The sequence below is a fragment of the Hippocampus comes genome, unplaced genomic scaffold (genome assembly GCF_001891065.2).
Source record: "Hippocampus comes isolate QL1 unplaced genomic scaffold, H_comes_QL1_v1.1 scaffold48, whole genome shotgun sequence".
Taxonomy (NCBI): Eukaryota; Metazoa; Chordata; class Actinopteri; order Syngnathiformes; family Syngnathidae; genus Hippocampus; species Hippocampus comes.
Genome location: NW_017808403.1, coordinates 2,695,812 through 2,720,301, shown reverse-complemented (window position 1 = coordinate 2,720,301; position 24,490 = coordinate 2,695,812). Strand labels below are relative to the sequence as shown.

Below are 24,490 nucleotides of genomic sequence, written 5' to 3'. Positions count from 1 at the left end.
TGAAAGCAGAGCGGGGGGGGGGGGACAGACAAACAGTTCACCATCTGGTAATTAGAGGAGAAATAACGATATCCTTTGTGCGAGAGCTATTCAGGGAACGGAGAGAGAGAGGACAAAGCAGGCCGTCGCTGCTGCCTGTGTACCCGGACTGTCGTTCTTAGTTAGCAGAGTTGGATCACGGCCTGTCTTGGAGCCTCCGACTGGCCCTCAGCCGGCAAAGATTGCCATTCGTCTTTGTTGACTCGCTAACTGAGAGCCATTCAGAATCTCTGTGATACGTTCCACTGACCTATTCTCCGCAGCGGCATTTATCTGCAGTTCAAAAAAAGAGGGACGTGGAGGAGGGCGGCCAGTGGTTCGCACGTCGACCTCACAGTGCAGAGGTCGTGGGTTCGATCTTGTGGAGTTTGCATGTTCTCCCCGGGCCTGCGTAGGTTTTGTCGGGGTACTCCGGTTTCCTCCTACATTCCATTGACTGAACACTCCAAATTGTCCCTGGGTGTGAGTGTGAGCGCGGATGGTTGTTCGTCTCTGTGTGCCCTGCGATTGGCTGGCAACCGGTTCAGGATGTCCCCCGCCTACTGCCTGAAGATGGCTGGGAAGAGCCTTTCTTAACTGGCTTTAATAGTCATTTTGTCTTGGACCAACATTGTTTCAGCAATGCTACAATGACCCCGTATGCTGATCACCTCATCGGTAAGCTCCACAGAAGCATGAGAACGATCCTGACATGTCAAATATGGAGGACAGGGTCCTTCAAGGACCCAAATTGGTGAGCCGCCTGCTCTGCAGTCACTGCAAAGCCACTCAGGAGGACGCAGACCTCCACATAGGCTGATCTCTTGTTTCACGACTCAGAACATCCAATGCATCAGATAACTGTGTTTCATGCATGGGGGCATACTTCAAATAGCGTCGCGGCCCCCTCCCAAATTCCCCAAACTTGTATGTTAGGTCAAGTGAAGACTCCAAATTGTTTATTGTCGTCTGCCTATATGTGCCTTGTAATTGACTGGCCAGGCAACCAGGAGTCAAATGGGATCCAGCTCACCCGTGACACTAATTAGGACCTAACGAGCTGTATAGAATCTCCATCCAGCCATTCTCTGTACCGCTGATCCTGACTTGAGCCTATCATATCTGACTTTGGGCCACTCAGAACTGGTCGCGGCTGACTTGGTGACTTCGACTGGAGGCTGACCTGACCACAGGCACGTACAATCTGCTCAGTACCCGCCGAGCCACAGTGGAATCCGGTGTAAGTAATTATCCGTCTTTTGGCCTCCTAAGAAATGTATTGCTGCAACAAAATCTAATCTGCTCAATTTAAACTAACAATACAACTATCAATACATGGAAAGTCCTTATGACGAAAAAACATGCTTCAATGTCGCACATCAAATATTAAAACCACACTGATTGGCAAGGGACTAGTCGTTGATGAAAGCTAAAATTGTTCAAGTTCTCCTCCCGGTGGTTAATCTGCACCATTGCATGCAAAGCACCAGTAGTACGATAAGAAATACTTTTTGTATTTATTTAAGGTCCTTTAAATTAAGATTTCAGACTGTCCAATTCATTACTTTTTGTTGGAGTAGAATTTGAAAGTTTAGGGACCTATATCGATTTCTATGCAAGCACTTCAAAAAGTCTATTTTTGTGTCACACTTTCAGTTACTTCCCTGTTTGGCACTGCTGTTTTCCTCATTCACATTTTATAGCAATATTACATGTTAGATATCATTTGTCAGGCACACAGAGATGGATTTATATTATTGTACTGACGGAAGATGGATGGTGAACAACTTTCCTATTGAAGTCGCACCGAACGGATCCCATCACTCTGTTTCTGAAACGACATTTAGAAGAGGTCAGTGCAGGTGGAATGCACGGAACACAAAGCCGCAGCGGTTAGCCACTTTGGTGACATTGTTGTGTACTTTTGCAGCACCCGGCGTCATTGTAAGAGGCTTCGTTGTGTGTGTTTCAAGGTCTTTTCATCTACTGGTTGGTTCTTGCCAAGTCTGCTTTGAGGCTGCATCCAATTACCATTCATACCAAAGACTAAAACACTCGTGCACACGCACACGCACACACACACACACACACACACACACACACACACACGCTTAGGCCCCAGGCTTCCAAGCCCTTCTTCGCTCAGAACATTTTGGCCTTTGTTCTCTGTGTCTCTTTATTGACTGTTTCTCCCCCCGCAGCTTTGGCATAGAAAAAAAAAAGAATAATACAACAAAAGCTGTGTCATTTTTTTTTGTCTCCTCTCTGCTGTGTATAAATCTCTTCCTTCACAAATCGACTGATGCCATTCAGAGGCGGCAGCAAAATACCTTCATGCTTGAAAGGCCCCGCTTCAAAACACTTGAACTGTAAAAACAAAGCAGCTGTTGTGACTGGTTGTTCCTTTATCAATTGCTCTGCAGTTGCTGCGGTCCTTTATGATGTCATGTAGGCCTGATGTCTTCCAGTCTATAAGCTCAGATCACTCAGTAACACGCTGTCAGTAGCTCAAGCTTTCTTCCGTGTCTTGTGTATCCAGCTCTCCTCTCTGTAGTTACTTTGTATTCATATTTTACTCGCCGTCATGTGTTGTCCTGCTCTCAGACAGAGCGGGAGTGGATGCAAACTCGGAATGATTACTCTTGACAGCCTCCCAGTGAAACTGTGATGTCAAATATCGATGACACAAACACCCTGACCGAATGACGCTGCATTTTTTTCCTACGGCCTGCAGCGCCACAGTCCTGTTGTAGTACAATCACCAACCACAAGAAGGATTAGGTTGAGGGAATTATTTTTTTAATAATACATCAACAAAGCTGAGCACTTGTCACTCTCCGAACCGCAAAGGATTACCCGACCATTACGTAAGCGGATATGACAGCGCCATCGTCGCTTCTGTGTTGAGAAGCTGCTTAGCACAAGCAATTAATTCTACAGTAAATATAATGAGGCAGTTGTGAAACTCAATTAACCGCTTCCCTTCGGGCCCAACTTCCACCTGCGCTTGGCCCTCTTACTCCTCTGGTGCCACAGCACTAATGTGTAGCCTCATTTGTCCACTGTGCATCCTCTTGGAGTGTAGCCCTAGCACGGGGTTTGGAGGTTTTGATGGAGCTCAGAGGCAACAAGGTTTTGTGTCGCTGCGAGGGAGCGCCAATGATGCTGGGAAGGTGAGTTGGGGTTTACACAGCTTGCCGACAGGCCACAAAACAAAGCCCCAATGTCAACACAGAGATGCTCTGACTCCTTCGCTGCTAACCAGATGGCCCCCGTCGCTCCATTTAATCCGACACACGACAGCCTGCTTTCTGGATTGTTTTCCTGGCTGCATCTCTGAGCACATTCTGTCAAATTGAAAGTTCATTTACTCATAGTCAAATCTTTCACTCAGCCCAAGTTCGCTTTTATGGAATCACAGATTTTTTTTAAAAAAATCATTAATTTATACAGTACAGTGCAAAGGTCTAATACCAGCACTCCCTCGCTTTGTTGTTTGTAATAACCAGTTTCACAGCAGACAGGTTGTGATAGTAGAATCAATTAGATGTTTTGTTACTATTATACAGCAAAGACACAACTGGTTCGAGTACGACTTCGACCTTCCTGTGTGGAGTTTGCATGTTTTGCCCATGCCTGAGTGGGTTTTCTCCGGGTGCTCCAGTTTCCTCCCACAATCCAATCACATGCGTGGCAGGTTAATGGAACACTCGAAATTAGCTGTGAGAGTGAGTGTGAGCGTGGATTGTTGTTCGTCTATGTGTGCCCTGCGATTGGCTTGTATCTATCTATCTATCTATCTATCTATCTATCTATCTATCTATCTATCTATCTATCTATCTATCTATCTATCTATCTAATCTAATCTAATCTAATCTATCATGTGTCACTATCTATGGTGCTGAATGTTGCTACAGTATTTGAGACAGTTTTCGACGCAGGCTGCCGCGCACCAAATGTGAGCCAAAAACGGGGACGTGTGGTGACGCATCATTGTGCGCGTTGCGTGAAGCTCCAATGACGTGAGGAGAGCGCGAGGCGTTCTGGCGGAGGGGGGGGGGGGAAGAGGAGGGGCGACAGGGAATCCCAGAAAGGAGTCACACAAATATCGCGTTGCTGCTGCTTGCCCAGTCTTATTGGGAGCGAAGATGGACGACTGAAGAAGAAACGGTGTTTTATCGAGAGGAAAGTTATGTGTGCCGACCGAACGAGGAGCTCCTGGTTGAGTAAGCGGCTCTGGGCTCCGGTCCTCCCGTGGGACGTCAAGCAGGCGTTTGGCCCAGCTGGGCTTTCCAAGTGGCAGTTCTCGCGTGGAAAGAAGCTCGCGTTTCTCGCGGGCGCTGTTGTGACACAGCAGGACGAGTCAAGATCAGGTTGGAGCTCCTAAATAGGAGTCACAACTCCCTCCTGAACCGAATCCAGACGGACAAACCTCTGGCGGGTTGTCAAGGATGTACGGACAACAACTGTCAAGAGTGAGGTTCCGCTTGGCGGCTTGTTTTTATTGACACGAATTCGGAGCAGACACAATGGGGCCGCTCGCTATTTGTGTCACGACGTGCTCCTCCTCGACGTGACACCGGACCCCTCAGCTCAGGACTTTGCTGCTACTGTTGCGGTGCAGTTCGGCCGGAAGCTGAAGTCCCGTTCGGTCCGAACACGGAACGGAGCGAGCTCGTTATTTTATTGCCATTGCACTTGATGAAGACATGGATGACTCGGGCATAATACGACGCCGGAGGCTGCAGGTGAGCTCACGCTGGACATCGCCTCTCTCTGACGTGATCCTCAATATGTATTGCGTATATTCACCCGAAATCGCAGAATCTTTCTGTATTTGTATTTTTTAGAACATAAATCCATATACAATTGTACTGTTGTTTCCTTGTGCTGCACCATTAGCTCAACTTTTATCCCCATCAACAGTTTTTTTTTTGTATGGGCGATAATTGTCATTGTTCTACAATGCATTAGTGTTATTAAAACAATATATTTATAATACATCGTACTATAACAGCTGTAACTAATGTCAACTATAATGATAAATAATATGATAAAATTTGTATCTTTAATAATACAAATGTGTACTAGTCAAAATTGATTTCCATCATACAGCACAGCACACTCTATAAAAATATAATTGAAGGTCCTGCAGTGCCGTTTCTGAATGTTGACGAATTGACAGAGGTGGGCCTGTCAGTGAATGTTGACGGTCTGTCATTTGACATTCGCCAGTGGCTGGGCCAGCTTCACTCCATCGTCGTTATTTTAACATAACTCGCTAAATTACAATTTGTCACCGCAGTTTTAGGACCGTCAACCAGTTTGTCATCTTCAGTCCGTCATCGTTACTGTAACCACGCTTTCATCCTCTCGAGATTATAGTTTGAATTTTTGTTCTTTTGTTCTAATGCTTTAGTAAACAAATTATTACAGTTGGCCACCACTATTTTAGGATCAGATCTTCCTTCTTCTCTTTTGGCATCGCATCAGCGATAGCCAATCAGAGAATGGACATACAACGTCACAAGCAAACTGTGTGTTGAAATCAGAACAATGTGGGACAATATCTTTGCGGTCTGTGGGAACAGGAGTTCTACAACACAGCCATTGACCGAGACAAAAAGGACCGAGCTTGGAGAAAAGGGAGCAAGAAATTTCACTTATCTAGTTCTTTGTAGTTACTTGTTTAGAGCTGTTGAACTGTCAATGGGATTGTTCAAGGTATGTTTTTTTTTTTCCATCATTGCTGCGGTGAGGTTCTCCTGCCCTCGTAGGATCACGAATATGATTAGAAGAGCTTATGTAGGCCAAAGAGGGTGCTTGACGAAATGTTGCAAATGAATTGTACCCCATGCGTGCTGATTCAAACCACTGTGCTTATCCGATTTGAAGCTTCCTGCTTAATCATGGGTCATGCAAACCCCCCACCCCCCATTTTTTTCCCCCCCACTCCCCCACCCCCAATCTCTGCATGATTCAGTCAAGTGTACTGAGCAGAGATGAGCAGCCCGCCGGGCGGTTTGCAGCCTCTTGTGCGCATGCCATGTGTGCTTTTCTGTTGACATGTATTTCCATTTATTCATTCGGTTAGCGGCATGCCAACCACAAATTAGCATTGCTAGCAAATGCTAGATGATCCTACTTCGAAGCTGGTTAGCGGCAAATTGACCCCTATTCCAAGCGAGAGAGGATAGAGAGAGGAGAAAGGTATCAAGGAAGGATTAGTAGTGAAGTGTGCCAATGGGTTTTATGTATCATCATCATCCCCACGACCGAGCTCCTGGCTGCGCTGTCATGATGTAGAACGAGCTCGAGGGCAATCTATCATCATACTGTCAGGCTCACAAAAGCCAATGGTAGGCGACACGATGGTTGTCTGGCAAATTTCTGCATGTAAAAGAGAAACGTGTGTATGGCTGACTCTTAGCTCTTCTGGCGCCTGTGCGTGCGTGCAATGTGAAATGGTGTGTTGAGATATAATTGGCTGCCTTGTCAGTCGTTCCCTTGGGTCTCATCAACCCAAATGTCGTGCTGTGTCTTTCTCTTTCACATACACACATTTCTTTGCGCACCATATGGCGACACATCCCACTCCCCTGCAATTAGGGGCAGGGGTCGCACATCCGTGATGCATGGCCTCAAAATGCCGAACGTGAATTTAGATCACGTCTCGCTGTGCCGGCACTCATTGAGATTTCAGTGTGACTCAACCATTAGGACAGGCCACAGTTTAATTAAATCTGAAACGCAAACGAGAGATGTGCTGTCAGTTTTATTTAATGTATTTCTGAGAAGCGAGAGCCTCCAAGTATTACACCGCGGGTGTTGTGTGACTTCTTTCCACAGCAGTCATTTTGACCCAGTGCGTAGTAGGACAGATGCAACTAGCAGAGCGCTTAAATTCATTTGGAGTGGTTTGTGGTCTAAATGTTGAGACGCTGGCAATGGTTCTTTGATCTCACCTGTGCCGCAATGTTTATCTTGCACATCTTTGGAACTAAAAACTAAACTTGTTTTTGGGGGGCCAATCACCCGTTGGCGGACGTGCTCACCTGGTATAGTCAAGAAAATGTAGAAATCCAGTCAAATTTTTTTTCACTCAGAAGTTAGTACATTTTTTTGACAAAATTATGTTTGCATAGTAGTTTATTTAAAAAAAAAAAATTGACATTTTTTGCTCCCGGGTTGTCGAGTGACTTTTCTAATGACACAACAAGAGCGGTGACTCAAATCTTGAGAACCTGCCCTCGGAGTGCGCACAATTTTACTTGTATGAGCGCCAAGGGCTTACTCATAAACGAGGTTACTCATTGTCAAAGTCAACATGCTTTGACAGAAACACGGCATCTGCAGGTGACGTCTCGAAAACCCACATGCAAACATCATGTTGTAAAACCCAAATTTGGAGAGGACAACCATGCAGTAACAAAAAGGCATTTGTGAGGCAGCAGTCCTACCGCCGAAGAAAAATACTTCCCACGTTCTATCAAGTGGATCTCATTTGTTTGAAGCAAGGTTGCGTGCATTCAGGAGCGGGGCCTAAAATTGGTCAGATTTGTGCGTGGGTTGCCTTATTAAAGGGGTTGAAACAGAAAAATCTGGTCACTCGACATTATGAGCAAAGACGAGCTTTGATTGGAATTAGCAAATGAGATGTGGCTTTCTGGCCTGTTTGCAAATTGAAATGGATTTTAGATATATAATTAACGGTGAGAAAGGAAATCCAAGGTGACAGTAGCAGGCATTATAATCCGGAAGTGATGGAGAATTAATGTCGTTGAATTTTTAGTAGGCTAATTAAGGCCATGTTTGCGTGAGGATTTGATTTTAGAGCGCCCAGTCTGCGGATAGGCCATGTTTGCGTGAGGATTTGATTTTAGAGCGCACAGTCTTGGACTCCCTCCATGGTTTTGACTTCATGGTGTTTGCAGGAACGCCACTTTTTCATCAGCAGCATCCTCAAACGAGCGGAGGCACTCATCGTGTAAGCGTGGAGCAATCATAAGGGTGCCCCGTCTGGTAGCAGGTGCTTATTTTTCCTGCCAAAAAGACAGAGAAAGATGCCCCCGCAGAGGCAACCACAGCATTCAATAAATGCGGGCTGACCTCAATTTCCCTTCGAGTTCCTGAAGTGGAAAACCATGGCCTTTCGACAGCTGCACGTTGTTTAATGTGCCAACTTGTTATTGCCTCAACGATCAAGAGTCCCTCAGAGGGACAGTGGGCAGATGCTCACAGGTTTGATTGACACAAAAGCATCGGAATAACCGTGGTCTGCTCTATTCCCTTGATCAATGCTTGAATGTTTTTATTATTATTATTATTTTTTTGCTCATTCTATGTGGTTTACCGAAGTAAGACCGTCCCGGTGTGACGTGACTACCAAACAATGTCCATAGTCCGTTCCGTGGCTGCCAGTTAGTCGATACCTGGCGAACGGCACCTTTTCGATGTCAACCTTCATACTGTATGACGGAGGAAGGTGTGAAGCTGCCAATTCACTAATTTCATCTGACGCGAATACATTGCGCGGTGCTTCTCATCGGAAACCCTCAAGCGTAATTAGAAAGACACGCGCGGCCAGCCAGGTTATATTCAAGGCTGAAGGAAAAGACCTTGTTCTTGTTCTGTCAGCCTGCGCTCCACCCTTGTTTACTCGTTTGTGAATCGCCAGCTTTTGTTGGCATCCTCTGACGGTGCTCCCTGTCCATATGGGCGCAGGAGGGGCAGGACGGAGAAAGTGGGAAAGTGTGGCTGAAATGAATGCCGATACATGTGCACATGCTGTTGCATTGTCTGGTCGTGGCTTTGCAATGTTGAACGAGGAGCCGCCATTTCTAAGGAAAGGAAAACATTTCACATTCACATTGAAAGGGAGTAAAATGTCCGTATATTATCCTCAAATGTATTTTTCCATTATTTAAATTCAACTCGGCACAATGGCATTGAAAGAGCACTTTCAAACAAGCGCCGCTATATACAAAGTGCTGTACATAGAGCAAAAATAATTCATACAACAACAAAACAATAAATGAATAACAAAGACAGTAGAAAGCACAAAAACAGTCAACCTAAAAATCAAGTCTCATGCGGAGTGAAAAGGCACAAAGAATAAAAATGAGTTTTAAAACGAGTTTTAAAGCTGGGAGGAGCTCTGAGGGGTAAGGTGGGGCGAGTCCATTTCAAGATTTGAAAACAAAGAACGAGATCTTCAAAAAAAAACCTCTCATATGAGCCAGTGAAGGGATGCCAGAGTCGGAGTTATGCGCTCCCTCTTACAAGTGCCAGTCAAGTCGAGCGGTAGCATTATGGACCAACTGGAGACGCTTCAAAGAAGATTGGCTGACTCCAAAGTCAAGTGCATTGCAGTATTCCAGCCGAGATGTGACAAAGGCAGGAATGACTCCTTCAAAGTCCTCTTAAGAAATGAAACAATCACAAAATCATTTTAAGCACACACAGTTTCAATAAATATACTGTATACCGTAAATCTACAGTCTGACTCGGCAGCAAAACAAGCTGTTTTTGCTTTCTGTTCTATTTCCATTTTTTTTTTTCATTCGTTCAGTTTGATAGCATCGTCGTTTAGCTTAAACGCTCAAACTGTTGTATGGAAATACACATGACCCAATGAAAAGGTTGCTTGGTGCAATGCATTTACGACTGCAGCAATGTTGATACATTTAGTCATGTGTAATAAGAGGATTTCCTCACATCATTTCGATTCTGCACGGGGAAAAGCATTTCTCCGACTCTGTTGTTCTCTACTATCGATGTGTTGGCGCTTCCTGTGATGTGCATCGTGTGGACAGAATTGACCTGCACAGAAATTGTGGATTTTCCCCTACCTGATCTTTTTTTTTTATCGTGTTTGTGTTTCTTCCAGAAGGATTTGCCGCTGCCTCGCAAGAGCAGCAGGTGAGTGTTACCTTCACTTCTCCCTCCCTCCTTCCTTTTTGTCCTCGCTCCCTCCATCTTTGCTCTCGTCGCCCCGAAGAGTGTTTCTTAAAGGAAGCTCAGTGGTGTTGGTGGTTTGGAAGGTTGTGTGAGTGTCAAGTAGGTGGAGTGATGCTCGGGCGTCTCTCGGGTACTGGTTGCTGTCCGTGGTGCTGAATGCAAGTGCTCCCTTTTTCGGTAGCTAAATCTCACATCTCACATCTACCTATATTTTGCGACAGCCATGATTTGAATGCAGGCTGGGCTTTGTCCCCCGCCCCTTCTCCCCTCGCAGGATATCAGCAGCCACCATACATTATAGACGAGCTCCTTGCCTCCTGCATCCATTCATAGGTCAACCCCCGCGCAGCCATTTTGAGAATAAATAATACACATTGTTACCAGCTTTGCCCTTCGGCAAAATCTTTACATCTCTTCAACCTGTTACGCAACAGTCCGCATGACCTTGGATCTCTGTTTGCTCTCAGCATCATTCATTCATTCCTAGTTTCCATTGCCCGAAGTAAAAGCTTTTAACTCATCTTGAAGTGCACCCAAGTGGAAGCGGACAAAAAAAAGAAGCGTCATATATGACACAACCATAGCTTGGGAAAATTACCCACAATCCCTTGCTGCCTCTTCATTTTCGTCTCCTGCCTTGATTTTCCGCAAACACACACACACGCACACACACACACACACGCACACACACGCACACACCAGTGCACTTTTAAATAGAGTTGGAGCTCCCCGGCTCAGCGGGAGACCCGCTGCATTCTGACAGCTCCCGTCGCAATCAGCTGCGCCCACAACGTGTTCCGACACACAAAAAGGACGACGAGGCAAAGACAGGAAGCGGATGGTGCTCTGCTCGGGCAGGTTGTATGCTAACTTGCGTCATTGCGCTGTCAGCCGTGACCTTTTATGAGCACCCTTTTAAAGTGGGGTTAAAAGGCATAATTAAGTGGCCACTTAACACAGTACGACGAGCGTTTTGTGTTACGAGGGGAGCCGCAGCGAATTGAGTGATGCAGACCAGGAAGCTGTTTTGAGATTGTTGAACGACTCTGTAATTTGCAGATTTATTGCAAATTCTGGCACCCACACATTATAAATCATGTCTTGTTTCTTCAATGAGCAATTTGAGAACCTTTTCCAGTATTTTATCACGATGCTATCAACAAGGTGAAAAATCTGAGACGACATTAAAACACTTTTTTTTTTTTTTCCGGCAGTGGCACTATTCGGGAATTGGATGTCATGTTGAGCATTTCGCAAAAGCTTGATTTGATTTTATTGTGTGCAGAGAGCAAATTATCTGAATATGAATATCGATCCATCGATCCATTTTTGATATGGCGTTATCCTCATTTGGGTCGCGGGTGTGTTGGAGCCTCACCCAGCTGACTTTGCATACACCCTGGACAAGATCCAGCCAATCACAGTGAATGCGGTGAGGCAAGTCCGCAGTTCAACAACCTTGCACGTGTCCCCAAAAAAAAAAACCATCAAGTTCTCACTGCCTATAAGACATCAAGATTTGTGCACACACTCCAAGATGCAAACGAGAGAGAAGTCAAAGGGTGATGAATGCACAGAGGGTGGAAAAATTAAGTGGAAGGTTACGCAAGAGGTAAAGGATGGAAAAGCTGAGAGAGAGCGAAGGGCCCTTGGGTGATATCTGTGTCCGCTCTCCCATTAGGGCTTAGCTTGCCGAGGTTGTATGACACGCATGCTAGCTTTTACCATCTCACTCTTCCATCCTTTGTTTGCTCCTGCCACTTTAATTTGGTCTCCCGAGTCCTTCTTTTCTTCATTCACATTCATGCGGACAAAAAAAGTCCCACTATTTTCCTTTGTTCTATTCTCTTTTTCTACCCTACTGAAGAAGTCACCAAGTCTGTGGCGTTCCGGTCAATCTCTGCACGCACAAGTTTTGTGTGATTCATCTTCACTTGAGCATCCCTAGCATAGGGGAAATTGCTGTGTCAGTGTTCCGCTAGAATGGCATCCACCCAGTTCACAAAGTGCCATATGGCACATTTGCGCAGAATTGACATGCACGTTAAGTTCCAACGACACTTCTCAGCAAGATCCGACTAAATGTCATTCCATTTCGGGTAGATTTTACAAAGTGTCACCTCATCTTGCTTTGCAGGTGAAAGCTTGCTCCAACTTTTCGGTGCGCTTCATTTGCAAGCACACAAATGATGAAGTGAAGGCCAGCTTAGTCGCTGGATGCAGTATTTGAATATACAAAACATTTATACAGCTCTATCTACATCGCATCTCCGCATTGCAGCCCATATGTGGAAAGTTGAGTTTTCATATCCATTTTTTTTTTCTTTGTGCATTATTATAGCGTCGGGATGATTTGCTCAATGATAGCAAAAAAAAATAGCAATGTGTTCGTATCCATTCAATAAATGAGCTATTTTGTTTTGTTTGTGGACCGGCTCCAGTGTTGCAACCGCGGGGAGTGCGGACACATCAAGCCAACTGCGTTAATGTATGACATTGGTAACACGTGGTATGTCTCCATTTCTGTTTTTATTTGTAGCTGTCGAACAAGTAACAGGAAAAGCCTCATCTTGACCACCACCTCCCCCACTCTGCCTCGCCCACACTCCCCTCTGCCTCTCCCCGGACACCTCGGTAAGCACAGTAGCACTAACGCGCCACACTTGTGGCTACTTCAGGGATCATTGGGCATTGCTCACCGACAAAAGAGCTTGATGTGCGTACCGATTGTTGACTTTTCCTATTTGTGTCTTGTACTTCATCCTTGTTGTCCCTGCAGGGAGCAGTCCACTGGACAGCCCGAGAAACTTCTCTCCGAGCACCCCCGCGCACTTCTCCTTTGCCTCCTCCAGAAGGTCACTAGACATACTTGAATGTATCAAGTGTCATGCGTACTCGTTTTTGATGTGTGGAGGGACTGAGAGTGAGTGGAGAAGGATGGGAGGCAACAGCGATAACAAGTACGCACCCGATGAAAAATCCAGGAAGTGTTGTTGTGTGAGGTCTTTACACATGCTGGGAAGCCTAACGGGCTGACTCATGTGTGACTGGGCCAAGCCGTTACATTCAGCTGGCGTATTGTGCCCCCCAAGGGAAATAAGAAAAACATGGTCAAGAGACACCTGACAAGAAAAACAAAACAGAATCTCACAAAAAAAAAACAAACAAAAAAACTGCTCAGCAAATGAAGAATGGCGTCAAGTAGAGTCGTTCGAAATGGAGCTTGTCTCACACGTGAAATATGATTTGCATGGATGTGCAAAACGCCTACAAGTGTTTTTGCATTTGTGTTCTCAACAGGGCTGACGGACGACGTTGGTCTTTAGCATCTTTGCCCTCGTCTGGTTATGGCACCAACACTCCCAGCTCAACAGTAAGTAACTCGGATTGAAACGTAGTCCTCCTCCGTTCCAGTGAAGGAGGCACAATGAGGAAGTGAGTGCTTGGAAAGAGATCCATCCAGTCTCGAGCCGTTCAATTATCAATTACCTTCAAAGTCAGCGCGTTTTATTTATTTATTTTTTTTTGTCAACATGAATAAATTATTGACTGCAAAGTAAGGAAATTGTTGAAGACCTCTCATTGTTGGAATAAATGAAAACAATCCCTGGGTCAGCACCTTCCCCACTAAATGGAATTGCTTCTTCCTATTTAGTTGTGCTATCGCCGCCGTTCCACGCCTCGCTGTGTTGTATTGTGGAAGTTTGCGTCAAAGACTTCGGAGGCCGCTAGCCATCGGACCGCGATTGGAGGAACGTGGAGGAGGAGAGCGGGGAGTGGTTAGCTCCAGGCTGGCGGAACGAGTGGGACGTGATAAGGGTGGCACGGAGGGCACGAGCTAATTTGAGACGCGGCCCGCTTTGTTCCATGGGACATGAACAAGGGCAGAAAAGCATTCCCCGGCTACCTAATACGTACCCAAAGTAGGAAGATCCGATGCAGAATATTTTCCCTTCCACAAAGATGACAGTTTTCATTCACATCATGAAAGAGGTCTTCATTTCACCTTGTATTATTGTCGTTTTACAGCGGTGTAGAATTGTGCCGTAATATACGGAGAGACCATAAATTACGACATGAGACTATGAGTTACATGTGACAAAACCAGGAAATCGTTGGGTTGGCAAATGGAGAGGGGCCAAAGTCTCATTGTTCTGCTGCATGTATTCAAAGTCTTTTGTTTTGTTTGCTGCCACACATCCTCTCGGACTGTTTCTTTTCCCCCGATCAACCCAATTCTTGTTTCCCTTCCTCCTCAACATTCAACATTGGCCTCCCCTCCCTTTCCCCATCACCATGCGCTTCCTGTTCCCCCGCCGCCCTTGGCTCTCCGCTCCCCTTCCTCCCTCGTCGCACTATTCTCCAGTCGTCCAGCTCCTCTCATGAGCGGTTGCACCAGCTGCCGTTCCAGCCCACCATGGATGAGCTCCACTTCTTATCCAAGCACTTTGGCAGCACGGAGAGCATCACGGATGACGATGGCGGACGCTCCTCTCCGCATATGCGCCCGCGCTCCCGCAGTCTCAGGTCAGCAGCGCCATCATGATATAGCGGAAAGCAGACTTGCGCAGGACTGCCCTTACAAAGTTCAATAAATGTGCCGACAAGCCATTTGCGTGTTTCTGAACTGTGTTTTTTTTTTAATTATTTTTTTTTAAAGGCATGAAATTCCACTTGTTACTTCTTTGCTAACTCCTTGCAGCCCGGGACGCTCGTCTTCCTGCTACGATAACGAGATTGTCATGATGAACCACGTGTACAAGGAGCGCTTTCCAAAGGTGAGACTCCCTTGCCAAAGTGCATCACAGATGGCAAATGAACCTCTCCTCTATGATTAAGATTTCACTTGAATCCACAGTGGTATGCTAGTCAGCTCCAGATAACGGTTGCGTTTATCTGCCAAAAGATGTCACGTTTGCTCAAGTGCAACCACTGCCCCCCCATGAAGTAGCCTCTTGTGCAATTGTAGTTCACATTTTGGGAAAAATTGATTCAAATTGACATTGTCCGGAGTAAACGACTCGAATGGAAATCGACCTTCCTACCCTTGAGTCTGAGTTGATTTTGTGTTTGGCTACTGAATAAGCCCAGCTGGGCCTGACGCCATGACCGCGATCAACCTCTGGCCTTTCGTTCCACCAGGCTACTGCACAGATGGAAGGGAGGCTTGCAGAGTTCATCCACGCTTACGCTCCCGAAAATGTTCTCCCGCTAGCCGACGGAGTTCTCAGCTTCATCCACCACCAGATCGCTGAGCTCTCAAGGGACTGCCTGACGAAATCCTGCGAGGGACTCATCACATCCGTCTACTTTTTCGAGCTGCAGGAAAACCTGGAGAAGCTACTCCATGATGTAGGTGGAAGTCAACAAGAAAATAGGAGGAGTCTGACTCATCCAATTACCAACTCGCGTCATCATTTGGACCAGAAATGCAAGCAGCCGGTCGAGCGAAATGCATCATGATGTGTCCTCTCTTTGAGAGATGCTAGCCTGGTACCCTTCAGCAAGACACTAAAATCTTTAAACTGCAAACGGGGGCGACACCATTCTGCATCCCCGTAACCCCCATTTTCCCTTGCCTGTGCGTTTCTGTGCAATGGATCTGCGTGCAATGCGTGCAACAAAAATGTCATGAATAATTTCCTCTCTGGAGAGCAACAGTGCTACAATCAATTAATTAAAAAAAACAAACATTTTCATTCATTTGCAGTCTGAGATGTAAACATTAAGAGGGCGCAATCAATGATAAATGGAGGCCGATGTACTTTGTTGTTTTACCTTCGGTTCCATTTGGAACGCTCGATCCGATCACTCAAGGGAAGTGTACTGATTCTATCTGTCTCCATCTTTCAATCCGTCGCTTTTTAATCTGTGTTCAAATGGCAGGCCTTTGAACGTTCAGAGAGCTCAGAGGTGGCCTTTGTCACGGAGTTGGTGAAAAAGCTTCTCATCATCATATCCCGACCAGCTCGGCTCTTGGAGTGTCTGGTAAGAAGACTCCCACTCGTACGTTTCTACAAACCCTGATTCCAATGAGGTTGGGACGTTGCATGAACTGAAAAGTTAAATGCAACTTAAGGCAGTACGAATCCTAAATGTCCATGAATGAAACTTGTCTGTACTGTCATCATTCTTTTGTAAGATACAACCCTGCAAAGATTAAACGTGGTTTTAAGTATAACTGAGGTGTCTTCCAGCCATCAGTCCAACCAAGTGATTTTATTGTGCTGTCGTCATTCGTGGTGTTACATGGCACTGCCCAGGAATTCAACCCGGAGGAGTTTTACCATCTGCTGGAGGCTGCGGAAGATGTCGCCAAGGAAGGTCACCTGGTGAAAACCGACATCCCTCGTTACATTGTCAGCCAGCTGGGACTCACCAGAGACCCGATTGAAGGTGAGGGGGCAAGGCGGGAACTCACTTAAGGCAAAAGTATTGGGTCGCCTAAAAATGTCATCCCTTCACATCAACTTCAATATATTCCCTTTCATTTCTGATGAAGTCCCCTTCTCCCCAAAGAACATTTTTGAGGTCACTGATGTTGGATGATTGGGCCTGGCTCACAGCATCTGGTATAGTTCCTCCCATAGATCTCTGGTGGGTTGATGTGAATCTTTGCACACCATCAGGCTGCAAGTAAAAATAGCTGAAATAATAATAAAATAATAATAATAATGACTAAGACCATATTTTAGCTGATCAAGGAATAACTAGGTGAGACCTTTTGGTACTCTTTTAGAACAATGCATTCTTTCACAAAATGTTTCGAAAGCTGTTGGCTTTTCGTGACCCAATATTTTTGTCCATCTGTGTGCAAGGCAATATCTTGTCTGATTTGATGTTTTTTTTTTTTTTTTTTTTTTTCAGAGATGGTAAACCTTGATAGTTATGACAGCGAAGGACCTCTAACACCTGAAACCGATGACTCGGCAGAGGTGAGCTTTATCGATTGACTCCACTTGTGTCGAGTCTACTGACAACGTTTAATTCGATGCACTTTTTTTTCTATTTCTTACGTGAAGCATAACCTTTACAGTCAACAGCTATAACATCAACCATTCCCTCGTACGCAGCAAACTTAGTCTCCAGTGTTTTGTCCCAACCTTGGTTTCACGCTTCCCATTCGGATGAAAAGCGACTTTGCTTTTATTTCATTCCCAAGCAACTTCATGATGAAGGATGATCATGTGTATTTGAATAGCTACGTTGCTAGGCAATTATTGACTCTGTAATCTGTTATCCAAAGGGGAAGATTAAAGCAATGAAACCACCAGGTGAAGCAGACTTCCAGACCATCAAGCTCATTAGCCACGGAGCATATGGGTAAGTAGAGCGGCTGCTTCACTCATGATGACGACGACGAGGATGATGAACTGCAGAAGACTAGTAATGGCTAAGAATTGAAAATAATCCCACATATGAATGCTCGTTTTTGTCTTTGTTTCGGTCAGTGCCGTGTATCTGGTCCGACACCTGGAGACGCGTCAGCGTTTTGCCATGAAGAAAATTAACAAGCAAAACCTGATCCTGAGGAATCAGATCCAACAGGCTTTTGTCGAGAGAGACATCCTCACATTTGCCGAGAACCCTTTTGTGGTCTCCATGTTCTGTTCCTTTGAGACCCGTCGGCACCTGTGCATGGTCATGGAGTATGTCGAAGGTGAGAAAATGTGGTTACATGCGCATTTTGGGGAGGGGATATACTGTCCGGTCATTGTTTGTCATTTTCATTACTCATATTGGTGACCGACTGAACAAATTTTGAATTCCACTGCCAGGAGGAGACTGTGCCACTCTGCTGAAGAACATTGGAGCTCTGCCAGTGGAAATGGCTCGGATGTACTTTGCTGAAACTGTCCTTGCGCTCGAATACTTACACAACTATGGCATTGTCCACCGTGACCTCAAGCCGGACAAGTAAGACACTTTCCTAAATTTCAAGCAAGAGTGTCAAGTAACTATTAAAATCACATATTTGAAAATAAGGGTTTACAATCATCACAATTCACTGTATCGATCTACTGCTCAGCCTTCTCATAACGTCAATGGGCCACATCAAGCTTACGGACTTTGGCCTGTCTAAAATGGGTCTGATGAGTCTGACGACCAACCTGTATGAAGGACACATCGAAAAGGACACTCGTGAGTTCTTGGATAAGCAGGTGGGAGAGCACACACCAATCAGAGCTGTTCCGCAGATACAGACCTAAAATGTATGCATGTATTCTCTCTGCTGTTGTCAAGTATGCAAAGACAACAAAGACACTGCAGATTTATTTTGTAGTCATTATTTCATGACGCTCCTGCAGTGACAGGTTCAATCCCGCTAAAGCTGTCAAACTTGGCTTTGACCGTAGGTGTGTGGAACCCCGGAGTATATTGCACCCGAGGTCATTCTTCGTCAAGGTTACGGAAAGCCAGTGGACTGGTGGGCTATGGGTGTCATCTTGTACGAGTTCTTGGTCGGGTGCGTGCCTTTTTTTGGAGACACTCCGGAGGAGCTATTTGGGCAGGTTATAACAGGTGAGTCCGTCAAAGCAGCATTTTAAATGTATGCATGCACAGTTGCACACCCTTGGATATTTTGCTTATTCCCGCCGTCTGACCTCTTTTGCAATTTTGGGTAACTTGTGGTGGTCCCCCCCCCCCCCGTAGATGACATTGTCTGGCCTGAAGGAGATGAGGCGCTCCCTCTTGACGCCCAACATCTCATCGCCTCTCTTTTACAGACGAATCCACTTGTGCGACTCGGAACAGGTCAGTAAGTTAGTGTTCCATTCTTGCACAGGTTTAAACTGCGTTCAAAAAAAAAAAAAAAGTTGTTCAACTATATGTACATATTTTTTAAACTGTTTGGTTTGTTGCTGGTCGACTGGTTAGCATGTCCACTTATCAGTGCAGAGGTGCATGGTTCAATTCCGGCTTCGGCCTTCCTGTCTGGAGTTTGCCGTGTTCTCCCCGTGCCTGTGTGGGTTTTCTCCGGGTACTCCGGTTTGCTCCCACATCCCAGAAACATGCATATGTGCTTTTCTGCCCCCTGCCCCAATCTTTGCCCGGTAGGGGGTGCTTTTGAAGTGAAGCAGCACGCCTTCTTCACAGAGGTGAACTGGAACAGCTTGCTGAGACAAAAGGCCGAGTTCATCCCTCACCTGGAGTCGGAGGAGGACACCAGTTATTTTGACAGTAAGTCTCCTGCTGCGACTTCAGGGCCTGACGCAAAACTGCTATCGGCCGATGAGAAATATCGTTGTGGTATCTCCCCGCATTAGCACGGTCTGAGCGCTACCATCATGTGCATTCCTATGATGAGGATGATACCAATGATGATGAGCCTGTGGAGTTACATCGCTTTTCTTCGTGCTCACCCCGCTTTAGTAAGGTCAGACCTGCTTAGAAGCCTTCTCTTACGGTGACTGATGATATGCAACCAGTGTTGAGCTCTGCACGTACAGGAATTAACTTTATCATGTGGTTTGTAAATGTAGGTGTACAGCAGTATGGAGCATTTGTCCCAGCTGGAGCATAAAGCCCCAAGTGTAACTTTACGGGAGCACAAAGTTCCAAGAGAAGATCGAATGGCCAAGAGAGAAAGCCTGGGTAGTTTTGCACTGCGGGACAAGAACTGGAGGACTGGATCACCTGAGATGTGAGTTCCGAATTCTACAAAGAGGGACGAAAAAGAAGAGAAGAATAATAGCTCGATCTTTCCTCGTGATGTATTTGAGAAGAATTGCTTGCCGGTTTCAAAGCTACAATTGTTTATGACTTAGGACTAAGTATACTGACTAAAAGCTTTGAATAAACTTTTTTTTTTTCCTTACAGGAAGCGTTTGTCCTGCTCAGAGTCATCCTTCACTGAGAGTGACTACAGTCCTCCATCTGGGGCCCGAAGGCGCTTCTCTGCGCTCATGGACACGCACCGCTTGGCTTCACCTCTTGAGGTCGATTCTGAACAGTCTCTTTCTCGGGGCCAGCTTCCAGTGAAGACCAGGGGTACCTCTTTGGAAGGAGCCATGGGTGCCATCTCCTCGCAAGGGGATCTGAGGACATTCCTCAAGGAAAGCAATGGATTCGCACCCGCAGGTCAGAAAAGCCCATCTCAGTTAAAGTATGGCCCGAAATGTTTCTTTGACACTCTCACGTTTTGTTTACCAGCCGGCGCTGCCGTTCTGGGGCTTCCAGAGCCCCAAGGGCCTCGAGGGGCCACCACGGACTTGGTGCTGCGGAGAGTTCGGCACCAGCAGCTATCAGCTGAGGGAGAGAAACGCAACTCTCGACCAGGACATAAAGTGATCAAATCTGCTTCTGCCACAGCTTTGTCTGTTATCATTCCCGCAGGTAAGACATCGTTATACACCAAAGCCTTTTTGAAATCACCAATTATGATATATTGCGTCTTACTCAATTCTCCTCCCATCAGTGGAGCAACACGGTGCCTCCCCCCTAGCGAGCCCAATGTCTCCTCGCTCCCTCTCGTCCAACCCCTCCTCTCGAGACTCCTCACCCAGTCGAGATTACTGCCCCGTCGTAAATGTCCTGCATTCCCCAATCACCATCCACCGCTCTGGGAAGAAGTATGGCTTCACTCTCCGAGCAATACGAGTCTACATCGGAGACAGTGACGTCTACAGCGTACACCATATGGTCTGGGTGAGTAAGCGTGACGTGTGCCGCCAGTTCCCAATGGGACCAGCCCAGGGTGTAGACAGCCATTATGCATATACTTTAAAGGGGAAGTCAACCAAAAACATTTTTTTTACAATAATATGTTCGATGCGCCCCCACTAGTCTAAACGGGGCATTCAGATTAATATTGCGTTTGCGAAATATGAATGAAGCAGCAGTTGCAAGCCAACTGCAGACGAGTCATCTTTGCAGGCAAAACTGAAAAGATTCCTTTATTAAGTCAATATTCTCTTCATATCAGCATGTGGAGGACGGAGGCCCCGCCCAAGAGGCCGGACTTAGTGCCGGTGATCTCATCACTCATGTAAATGGGGAGTCAGTTCACGGTCTGGTCCATACGGAGGTGGTGGAGCTCATCCTGAAGGTGAGATGGAGTCATCTATCTGCACGACTCCATACTTGCTTGTATATTAACGTGAGCGATCTTGAATCTTCAGAGTGGAAACAAGGTGACCGTTACGACGACTCCCTTTGAGAACACCTCCATAAAAGTGGGACCCGCACGCAAGACCAGCTATAAATGCAAAATGGCACGACGCAGCAAGAGACCAGGAGCCAAAGAGGGTCAAGAGTGAGTTCAGGAACCATGCACATCATAAGCATGAAATGATTGACACTTTTTAGCTTGTCTGCAGTCACATGACTGCTGTTTTCCATTTGGTGATGTGACAGTAAGAAGCGCAGCTCCCTGTTCCGAAAAATCACCAAGCAGTCCAATTTGCTGCACACCAGTCGAAGCCTCTCCTCTTTGAATCGCTCTCTCTCATCTGGAGACAGTCTACCCGCATCTCCCACCCACAGCTTCTGTGCCCGCTCACCCACTCAGAGTTATCGATCCACCACTCTGGAATCTCCATACATGGGTTAGTGAGGCTAATCATGAGCGCTAGTTTCCATTGCTAATCCTTCTGTTTGGATGCAAGCAATTACTGGGTAACAAGGATATTTAAGAGAGTCGTAATGGTAAATACTGGTACTGTATGCTGATCATATCATCTTCACGCTTGTCCTCTAGTCACGAAAAAAAAAAAAGGCTCTTGTCTGGAAAAGCCTTTGAAATACCGATTGTCTCCAGTGATCCCGAAGATCTGCCTCTCTCTCTCCTTAGGCACTTCCTCGCAGAGCAGCTCCCCAGCATCAAGCACCCCAAACTCCCCAGCCACGTCACACCACATGAGGCCCAGCTCTCTACATGGCTTGTCGCCCAAACTTCACCGCCAGTACCGCTCCGCTCGCTGCAAATCTGCCGGCAACATTCCCTTATCCCCTTTAGCCCACACCCCCTCCCCCACCACGTCTTCTCCTCCGCCCCTGAGCGGCCACACGGTAGGCAGCTCCAACACAACGCAGATGTTCCCCGTCAAGCTTCACTCCTCGCCGCCCGTCGCCCGTCCTCGTCCCAAGAGTGCCGAGCCACCCAGATCCCCGCTTCTGCAGCGAGTGCAATCGGCAGAGAAGCTTGGGGCGCCCGTTCCGCCTTCCTCCTCCTCATCGTCATCGTCGCCTTCTCCTCTGATGGGAGGCGTGTGCCTACGCAAGCACAGTCTGGAGGTGACACACGGGGACTACAGAAGAGAATCCTTCCACTGTGAACACAGCCTACAGAGTCTGCTTGAAATGGAAGGAGAGAATGGACCTGCTCCGCCTTCTCCCTCATCCTCTTCATCCCCTTCTCCACCTCTCGGAGGGGAAAGCAGTAGTTTGAAGCCTGTTAGAAGGCTGGGCAGGCAGGAATCGCCACTCAGCCGTGACACAATGGTAACGGTAACAGAGAAAGATACTCAAATCACGGCCTGTGATCTTATAGGGTCCAATACTGAGCCCAAAACAACAAAAAATGAATCCACCGTTGACCCAAACACAACATTATCCATCTCTGGGGCTCAACAGGGTTCAGCTGTAATCGAGACCATCTCTTCCAAAGTGGTAGCAGCAGCGGCCCGGTCCCCCATCGAGACCAAGCCGAAACAGGGGCTCAAACCTCAAAACGCAAACGCTGTGACTTCTGAGGGTACCGTCTCTCAGAGCAGACCTTGTGAGAAAGTCTCCACTCCAGGGTCAACTAAGTGCCTCCAACCGCAAGAGAGAAAGCCGAAAGATTCTCACGCAGAAACAGTCTCTTCCAGTAAAACTTTAGGGAACGCCGAAGACAAAACCAAATACGTCGCGGGGGCAGACAAAGGTTGCTGTCGCAAAGGATCAACGACAGAGTCATCCAAACCTCGTAAGACCACGGAGTCCGTTGAAAAAGAAGGCGGTCGTGGTGATAAAAAAACGGAGATGACCAGGATTAAAGGTCCTGCGCCTCCACTTCCGGCCCCGGCGCAGGTCCACGGGGCAACAAATGTACCAGTAGCCGTCAGCGCCAAAGTGGAAAGAGCATCAAAGAGCTATCGGGGAGCGAAGGAGGATAAGGCGCACCTGGAGGTGTTGGAAGAAAACGCCATCTCCCCTTCTTCTAATGCATCCTCATCTTGTTCCGGCAAGCCGCGCACCATGTCTCCCGGCGATCGAGGCAGCTTTGTCACGCAACTCACAAGCGTCGCCAAAACGGTACTTGGGCCTATGAAAGGGGGGTTACAAGACTGTTCCAAGGTCAAAGACGCCTATAAGTCAAGCGAGGAAAAGCGAGGCAGTTCAGCGGGAAAAGCGGAGGCTTCGAATGCGGCCGGACGCCGTGGCGCTCAAACAACACCCGCTGGTGGTGCTCTCCAGATGGATAAAGGAAACAATCGTGGCTCAAAGCATCATTCGTGATCAAGAAGCAGAAGAAGCCAAGCCTCCAATGCATTGCCTTTTACTGTAGAAGCATCCAAACATATCATCTAAATTAACACCTTTTTAATCAAACATAATTGCCTGAAGAGAAGTAAACTGCAATTGAGACATTGAGCATAATGAGAGAAAAAAAAAGTTGCATCATTTACTGTTAGAAAATGTGTGCGCACTGTTGTGTATTATAGGCCTGTGGATGTCTTTGTCACAATGTGCTGTAGATATATTTAAAAAAAAACGTTGCATGTTGGACATGGAAACATGAGAAATTCAAAAAGCAGATGGAAATTAAAACAAACAAACAAAAAAAACCATACTGAAGACCATGAGGTAGTTAACACTGTGAACAACTTTACATCCACCTGAACGTGCAAATCACATTCCATTTCAATTTGTTTGGATTAGTTGACTTAGCAGAATGTTTAAAATACAATCACTTATCATAAAAATAACAGAAAAAAAATAAGACTAGCCGACTAGAGCCTGGACCAAACTACCAAACTACTGTTCTTGCTTTCAAAGAAGCTGGCTGGTGGTCTGATCGGTTAAAGGGCTGAAATTCCAGTGGGATAAAGTATCAGATGAGGTTGCATAGGGACACTATGCAATGTGCTAATAATGCCACTTCAGGTGTCCAGAATTACCGGTACTAAGTTTACATTGTGTCGTCGATGAGTCCAGGTGATAAAAGAAGTCGTTGCAATAAGCCAAGCCAACTTGATTTCACTTTCAAAGTTGTCCCTTTTGATGTGTGCAATCGCTATTGTGTGTGAATTCATTGTATGTTAATGGTGTTATTTAGGACTAAATGGTCATAAACTACCACTTACATGTTGATTGAATACGCATACGTTTTTTTCTACATATGCTGATGTACATTTATATTTCATAATTTATTGTGGAAGAATGTTGTGGTGTTTGCATTTCTTTTGTTTACAGTTAAACAAAAATACTGGTGTCCTCTAGATTTACAGTAGGCTACGTGATAAATAATGCATGTCATATGTTCTGGACAGTTTTCATCTGAATCCAACACAAAACTGTGTGTTTT

General features: G+C 46.2%; 1 protein-coding gene across 3 annotated transcripts; it reads left to right on the top strand.

Annotated features, from left to right (window-relative positions):
- Window positions 1–4,089: 4,089 nt before the first annotated feature.
- LOC109508407 (microtubule-associated serine/threonine-protein kinase 1-like) lies at window positions 4,090–24,292 on the top strand. Of its 3 annotated transcripts, XM_019858358.1 has the most exons (27): window positions 4,090–4,766; window positions 9,908–9,939; window positions 12,518–12,612; window positions 12,758–12,833; window positions 13,279–13,351; window positions 14,345–14,505; window positions 14,681–14,756; window positions 15,121–15,330; window positions 15,865–15,966; window positions 16,242–16,374; window positions 16,846–16,913; window positions 17,225–17,301; window positions 17,430–17,638; window positions 17,757–17,895; window positions 18,008–18,140; window positions 18,336–18,501; window positions 18,634–18,735; window positions 19,039–19,161; window positions 19,248–19,357; window positions 19,464–19,624; window positions 19,802–20,061; window positions 20,134–20,316; window positions 20,399–20,628; window positions 20,906–21,028; window positions 21,102–21,235; window positions 21,337–21,527; window positions 21,773–24,292. In XM_019858358.1, exons 1-27 carry the CDS (start codon window positions 4,728–4,730, stop codon window positions 23,419–23,421), a joined length of 5,055 nt encoding a protein of 1,684 aa, XP_019713917.1. In that variant the 5' UTR covers window positions 4,090–4,727; the 3' UTR covers window positions 23,422–24,292. The 3 variants fall into 3 exon arrangements, with proteins under 3 accessions (XP_019713917.1, XP_019713916.1, XP_019713915.1); XM_019858357.1 differs by having other exon boundaries at window positions 9,911–9,939; window positions 19,802–20,316; XM_019858356.1 differs by having other exon boundaries at window positions 19,802–20,316.
- The last annotated feature ends 198 nt before the right edge of the window (window positions 24,293–24,490 follow it).